Source organism: Epinephelus lanceolatus, chromosome 1 (assembly GCF_041903045.1).
Source record: "Epinephelus lanceolatus isolate andai-2023 chromosome 1, ASM4190304v1, whole genome shotgun sequence".
In the NCBI taxonomy this organism is placed as follows: domain Eukaryota; kingdom Metazoa; phylum Chordata; class Actinopteri; order Perciformes; family Serranidae; genus Epinephelus; species Epinephelus lanceolatus.
Genome location: NC_135734.1, coordinates 20,731,800 through 20,739,608, shown reverse-complemented (window position 1 = coordinate 20,739,608; position 7,809 = coordinate 20,731,800). Strand labels below are relative to the sequence as shown.

Here is a 7,809-nt window from a genome sequence, read left to right as displayed (position 1 = left end):
TGACATCCTTCAGAGCACATATTGTATAATATATATTTTTTTGTATAATGTTTGCAAAAGCAGCAGGAAATATAACAAAGGTGAGTAAATAGCCCAGTACACACATCTACAGACAATAAGAGTGCAGTATTGACTTTGGCCTGGGGTGTTGTTCAGACTCTTCCCCAGCAGGGGGCAGTAAACAATAACTCTGTCATTAACTGTCAGGCTGTGCTCCGCTCTTTCCTCCCTCACTGACTGACGCTCCGGCGGAAGCAACACAGTCCAGTGTTTCCCGTAGTCATCGCTGACTAACGTTAGCTCTACAAAGGAAGACCTCAGCTCGTGTCTTAGTTTCTGTTTTTTGTACCAAAAATGCCGCTGGAAAACCTGGAGGAGGAGGGTCTGCCCAAGAACCCTGACTTGAGGATAGCACAGCTCAAGTTCCTGCTCACGATGGACGGTCACCGACAGGATGCTAAAGTGAAGACCGAGCTGATGGACGCTATCAAAGCTAACGGTGAGTTAGCATATCGCTGTGCTCTGTGACTTGTAACGGTAGCCTCTAAAGCCAAGCCATTATAAACATGGTGCTGACATTATTGTGCTTAACGTTACTTACGTGTTGCACTTGGTGGATAGGATTTCCTAAATACTAACAAATTCCCTAAATGCATCCCTATTAAACACGACGTTCAGCTCAATGAGTTAGCATACTAGCTAATGCTATCAGCAAGCGTCAGCTATCCTACCAACAAGCTGATGAGGGGTTGTGTGTCAAACTTTGTGCAATATTACTATGTTATATTGTTTCATACTTTCAAGTCCTGCTTTATTTATATGGCCTCCCACTAAAACTTAAATGGGATGAAATGACCGAGGCACAAATCGAAAATAAAAATCTGTAACGTAATTTTTTTTGCAGAAACATCAACCTAAAAACGTCACTGTGTCGTAAACGTGAGAGGAAAAAACTTTTGACTAATGGCTGTCATAGTCTTCAGATTAAACTATCGTTGTTTCTCTTTGCTCCAGACATGGCACCGTACTATGAGGGTCTGTGTAAGGACCTGAAGTGGCAGCTGGACAGTGACCTGTTAAGTAAGATGAAGAAGGCTAATGAGGAGGAGCTGAAGCGCCTGGATGATGTCCTGGAGGATGCAGAGAAGAACCTGGGAGAGAGCGAGATACGGGACGCCATGATGGCCAAAGCTGAATATCTCATCAGAATTGGAGACAAGGTAAGTCCTCCTCAGTCCACACTCAAAGCATCTGTGCATATGCTTTCTTTGGTATAATGTCCTGTAGAGTGTGAAAATTAACACTGGCCACCCGTGGGAGAGTTTTTTTTAATGAAGTATGTCTGTCTACTCTGACAGTTTGGCAGGTATTATTGATGTGTCTTAATGAAGTGACCAGTGTTGGAAATTAACTTCAATGTCCACCTGCCACTGTGCCTGTTGGCTTTCAAATTCTACCAGCCACTCAGTAGTTTACAATTGGTTTTTTTTTTGCTGGTAAGTAAAGCAAATCTAGCAGCCACATATATATTTTACCAGCAGTGGCTGGTGCTACTTTCCAACCCTGTAAGTGACTAATAGAAATCAGCCTGTAGGCAACATTTTTTGTCTTCAGACCACTGAAACACAGCATGCAGTGACGTAGGATTCAGTAGAAAAACAAAAAATTGCTTTATATATGCTTCATGTATTAAATAGCTTTTAAGTTAGTGTAGCAAATCACTATTTATAGGGTTTAGTGCAGGGGTCAGCAACCTTTACTATCCAAGGAAAAATATGTCTGGAGCAGCAATACACATTTATGCCTTATAGTGATGGCAACACAGCTTATTTAATCTAAATTATCTTATAGTTATTCCTAATAGCTCTAAATGAGCATTCATGTATGTTTAACAACAAAGTAGCTACTCTGCAGTGGGCTTTGTATGACTGTTTGGTACTTACACGTTGCAGTGTTAACGGTGAAAGCAAACAAACCTGCCCACTCACTATGAAATTCTCTATTTTCCTCCAAGATTTTTCATTTTTGGATTTGGGATCAATAGCTAGAGACTCAAGACCTACCATCGCCATTGAGATTTGGCAGATTGTAGGAAAAGGCACCAGGCCATGGATGTATAACACACATATTTAATGAGATGTTAAAACAGTTTTTAAATTCAGTGTATAGGCTACACATTTATACAGTTGGAAAATGTAATAATCACTTCTGGGCTACAACAATGATAAAGGGGAGCCACTGGAGAAGGGTTAAAGAGCCACATGTGGCTCCTGAGCTGCAGGTTGCTTACCCCTGATTAGTGGCGTCTGGCAATGGGGTTGCTGAACTGAAATTTCTTCCGTGTACCAAGCTTGTAAGAGAACTACGGTGACCGATGTGAAAACGTGAATGGCCCTATCTAGAGCCAGGGTTCTATTTGTCTGTTCTGAGCTAGCATACAACAATATGTCAAACTCTGTGATAGAGGATCGATTTCATACGTAGATGTAAACAGCTCATTCTGAGGTAACAAAAACACAACAGTTCTTGTAATTATAAATGGATAAAAACATGGTTATGAATATTATATTCAATTTCTGCCAGTAGATGCTCCTGTATCCTACACACTGGACCTTTACGAGAGACATATGAGAAGGATAGACAACTGCTCAGTACTGCAGCTTTTACACATGACACAGTGATACTCATCAGCAAATCCAGGCTAAACTTCATGGCCGTGTTGATATAAATAATAAAATAGGGTTAATTTTAGAGATCATCATCTGTTAATCTGGGAAAGGTGATGATGTTTCTTTTGTCTTTATCTCTGCACCATACTGAGAATAACTGATTGGTCATTTGGTGTGCATGGAGAGTGTGTGTGTGTGCCAGGTCAGTAACCAATAAGCCATAAAGTCAGACTAAATTATTGTTAGTTATCTGAAGGACTGAACTGTTTTTCTTTCTTTAAAAACCTATATTGCTGCCTTTCATTTTTTTTAAGCAATAAGAGTTTTAGTATCATCACATTTTGTAGTAGGTTATAACCTTTTGCATTGTGATAAGTACATTGTAGTACCAGAACTGAAAAGATACATGTTTAGGTCAGTTTTATTTATATAGTGTAAAATCACTTAAGTTATCATGAGTAGGGCTGCAAATAACAATTATTTTCATTGTCGACTAATCTGTCAATTATTTCTTCAATTAGTCGACTAATCATTTTATCGAAAATGTGTTAAAATGTTGGAAAATGTTGGCCTGTCTCTCCCAAACCCCAAAATAATGTCATCTAATGTCTTGTTTCGTACTCATGCCAAAGGGTTTTAGTTCACCGTCATGGGACAGTGTGTAAAGCTGCCAATATTTGAACATAAGAAGCTGCAATAAGAGTAATTTGGGGTACTTTTATAGTACTTTTCTATGAAGAATGACTCAAACCAGGGCGTCGGTGGCTTAGTGGTAGAGCAGGCGCCCCATGTACAAGGCTGCTGCCGCAGGGGCCTGGGTTCAACTCCAGCCTGTGGCCATTTCCTGCATGTCGCTCCCCCTCTCCCTCCCCCCTTCACACTTGTCTGTCCTGTCAATTAAAGGCTAAAATGCCCAAAAAAAATCTAAAAAAAAAAAGACTCAAACAGATTAGTCGACTACCAGAATAGTCATCGATTATTTTAATAGTGGATGAGTCATCGATTAGTCGACTAATCGTTGCAGCCCTAATCTTCAGACAGTTATCATATAGAGCAGGTCTAGACCATACTCCTTTAATTTACAAAGACCCAACAATCACCAAGAGCGAGCACTGTGGTGACAGTATAGAGGAAAAAACTCCCTTTAAGACAAACCTAATGTGTCAGGTGTCTCCTTAGCACCGACACATTTCTATCTTGATTAGATAATGGACATAATTCATAACACTAAACAACATTATCCACTAAGGATGCTCACTTATAATGTTGGTAAACTCATACACTTTTCAGATATTACATTTGTCTGATGTTGGTATTTGTGCCAGTTAATATCACGAACACTTCACCATGGTAATGCCAAGTTTATTTTTAAATAACATATCACTCACTGATGTTTTTCCAAATCAATACTGCTTTGTGTCAGAGCCAAGATCCAAGCACTCTCCAGCATGATTACCGGTCGATGACTTCTGTTACATTTCTTATGTATTGTTTGCACTCTTAAAAATCCACTAAACATATTTTTAGGGCAGCAATTATGTATTACTTTCATTATTGATTAATCTGCCCATTATTTTACTAATTAATTGATGAATGGTTTTATCTATAGAATGTCTGAAAACAGCAACATTTTCTGTTATTTCCCAGAGCCCAAGGTGACATCTTCAAATTGTACATTTTATCTGACCAGCAGTCTAAAAATCAAAAACTATTGAGGTTATTATCATGTATGACAAAGAAAAGCATCAAATTGTCACACAAAAGCACAAAAACAGCAAATGTTGGATTTTTTGGCTTTAAAAAAATACTAAAATGATTATTAAATTTCAGAAAGAAACTGAAGCACATCAGTCGGCAGGACACACAAGGATTATAATAACTAGGCTTAAATGTTACATTGAGGCTGCGACTGACCCTCCAGAGAAATGGTTACATTTGACCGCCTAAGTTGTTGCACAAATCTGCAGTAGCAGATTAATTTACAGTGCCTGCTTCTGTCTTGTGTCTCCACAGGAGGGCGCCCTAACAGCCTTCAGGAAGACCTATGACAAGACAGTGGCTCTGGGTCACAGACTAGACATCGTCTTCTACCTGCTGAGGATCGGACTCTTCTACATGGATAGCGACCTCATCACACGCAACTCAGAGAAAGCCAAGAGGTAAATGCGCAGATATGTTTGTTCTCAAATATCTCCACTAACACTCTCTGTAATGTTTTCAGTGCTCATCTCTCTGTGCACCTCTTTTCTCCGCAGCCTCATTGAGGAGGGTGGAGACTGGGACAGGAGGAATCGCCTGAAGGTCTACCAGGGCCTGTACTGCGTTGCCATCAGGGACTTCAAGCAAGCTGCCGAGCTCTTCCTCGACACAGTGTCCACCTTCACCTCCTACGAGCTCATGGACTACAAGACCTTCGTCACCTACACAGTCTACGTGTGCATGATCGCCCTCAAAAGGCCTGACCTCCGTGAAAAGGTAGGAGACTGAGGTCACGGTGCTGGCATGACATATTTACAGACGTGATGCGTATGTTGGCAGTGTGACTACAATAAAATGTGCTTCTCTTTAGGTAATAAAGGGTGCAGAGATCTTGGAGGTGCTGCACAGTTTGCCTTCTGTTCGCCAGTATCTCTTCTCCCTCTACGAGTGCAGTTACTCTGTCTTCTTCCAGTCTCTGGGTGAGGAAGCCGTTTCTTTTACTGACCCAAAAACATTGAAAAACTGCCGAACCTAACACTTCATCTGGTCACTTGTAGAGTGTTGTTTGGCTGTTGATCACTTCAAACACAAACAGTTCTTCCCAGTGTGCTGTTTATTAAAGATACAATATTTCTTAATCAGAATAGGCTTTATGTGTGTTCCATGCTACTGTATTTTACCTCCTGTGCCACACAGTGAGACTCCGATAACGACTGTGAAACTTTGCTCTCTTCGTGCCACAGCCATGGTGGAGCAGGAGATGAAGAAGGACTGGCTCTTTGCACCTCACTACCGCTACTACGTGAGGGAGATGAGGATCCAGGCCTACAGCCAGCTGCTAGAGTCCTACCGCTCCCTCACCCTTGGCTACATGGCTGAGGCCTTTGGTGTCAGCACAGAGTTCATCGACCAGTGAGTTCCTGTACACCATGTCCATACGCCACATCCTCTGGAGACAGCTTAACAGATGTATCTTGTACACCGGTTGAGCCTCAGTGTCACTGCAGACATTTGAGTTCTAGTGAAGTCTAGTTTAGATTTTAGAGCAAGGTGATGTTGGAGTTCATGTACATAATTCTGCCAGAAAAATCTTGTGAAGTGATATTTTTTGTTTTGGCATTTTTGAGCTTTAGGTTGGAAACTCAGTGCTAGAGTTAGTGGCCAATTCTATGAAGGGATTGTCAAAGCTAAACAAAGAAAACAGCATAGAGTCTGAACAACATGGAACCAGTGACTATGACATGTTTTTATTAAAGCTACCTGGGAACATTAAAGGACATTTACAGTCTTTATGCTAAGCTTAGCTAACAAGCTGCTGACTGTAGCTTCGCCTGGCTCCCTTAAAACTTTGTATTTCACCATGGGGGGCTGTGTCTTACATCCTGCGTCAGTGTCATGTGCCTGATGCATTCTCGTTGGCTCGCATTGGGTTTCCTTGTCGCTTTTTTCCTAAGCTAGCAAAACCATAACCTAAAAAGATGTTTATTAACCTAATCTTTGCCTCAACCCCAAATTTAAACCTCCAGGAGAACTCATGCTCAACTGTAACTTCAAACAGAGATGATTATCTATTTTTTTGTGATCATCAATTTACAAAGATGCTGGCACAGCTGCAAACAAAGCTAACATCAGACTTCCCTGCAGATTTTCAAATGACTTTTCCCTGGCTGCTGATATATTCCCAAATTGAACATCATCATTATACTGGAAAACTTGCACAACTAAATAGTGCTAAAACACATTGGGTCTCATTCACGAAACAAGAGCAGAACGAATATGTGTGTCAACTGTTGGCAGAAGGAAAGAAACGTGTATTTCGGCATTCATTAATATATAAGTAGCTCCGATGTTTTTGTAGGCACCAATAAAATCTACACATGCTGCTGGCTGCTCGTAGTGCTCGTGTAAATAAGATATTGCACATAAATGTTTCTTGTCATAATTAAAAATAACAGTTTTATTTTGCATTGTGCTCTGTTACGTTCACAATATGCAGATGTCTTTGAAACATTTAAAGGTTAAACATGACGAAAGATTAGAAATGTAATACATTAGTTAAATTAGTTGGCATTTAGCAGATTTGAGCTTCAGATAAGGTCTCTTAAAAACGTGAATAAGTTATTCAAGTTGACTTTAATCAAAACTGGAAAACGCTGTTCTCTGAATAAATAAAATAAACCAATGCTCTCCCCCTCTGCATCAGAGATGCTACGGCCGATTGCATTGACAAACGGGAGTGCGCTGTCAATTCACGATTGATTGGCATCACAAACATGTGCACGTGCCTACGATCAAATGAGTTTTCCGCAGCGGTTCATGAATCCGGAGTAGGTTTTTAGTACCAAGGTTTTTTATGGGCAAATCTACCCAAAGATTTACTGACATTTCATGAATGATCTTATCATCTCACTCGTGAATAAGCATATTATATAAAGTTCAACTATTCCTGTTATTATAGGTACACCATGTGCTCAGGTTAATATTTCAGGCAAGCGTCATGTTATCACTGACTTCTGATTAACTAAACTTTATCTCCTCTGTCCTCAGGGAACTGTCCCGATTCATCGCTGCTGGCCGTCTCCACTGTAAAATTGATAAAGTGAATGAGATTGTGGAAACCAATAGGTAATATCACTACTCCTCAAACCTCAGTACTTCAGAAATACCTTGGGCAGAACTCTAAATCTCTTCCTGTTCTTGTTTCCAGACCTGATAGCAAAAACTGGCAGTACCAAGAGACCATCAAGAAGGGAGACTTGCTGCTGAACAGAGTCCAGAAGTTGTCGAGAGTGATCAACATGTAACCATGGTGGCCACATTTTCACGCAAGGGAAGCTTGCATTCTTCTTCTTGGTATACCCGAACCAGTACTTTGTCTGACAAAGTGACTCTTATATTGTGTATATAATAAAATTTGTTTAACTGTTGCATTTCTCCAGGC

The 7,809-nt window shown here is 40.5% G+C and overlaps 1 protein-coding gene across 1 annotated transcript; it reads left to right on the top strand.

The window, feature by feature from the left end:
• Window positions 1-252: 252 nt before the first annotated feature.
• On the top strand, window positions 253-7,795 carry psmd6 (proteasome 26S subunit, non-ATPase 6). The gene is made up of 8 exons (XM_033626757.2): window positions 253-499; window positions 1,015-1,220; window positions 4,683-4,828; window positions 4,925-5,144; window positions 5,239-5,347; window positions 5,612-5,780; window positions 7,416-7,493; window positions 7,576-7,795. Exons 1-8 carry the CDS (start codon window positions 355-357, stop codon window positions 7,670-7,672), a joined length of 1,170 nt encoding a protein of 389 aa, XP_033482648.1. The 5' UTR covers window positions 253-354; the 3' UTR covers window positions 7,673-7,795.
• Window positions 7,796-7,809: the final 14 nt, after the last annotated feature.

Excerpts from the sequence above, each read along its gene's own strand:
- psmd6 (XM_033626757.2), top strand. The coding sequence starts at position 355 with ATGCCGCTGGAAAACCTGGAGGAGGAGGGTCTGCCCAAGAACCCTGAC. Across the intron at positions 1,221-4,682 it reads TCATCAGAATTGGAGACAAG|GAGGGCGCCCTAACAGCCTT; the intron begins GTAAGTCCTCCT and ends GTGTCTCCACAG. Across the intron at positions 5,145-5,238 it reads GGCCTGACCTCCGTGAAAAG|GTAATAAAGGGTGCAGAGAT; the intron begins GTAGGAGACTGA and ends GCTTCTCTTTAG.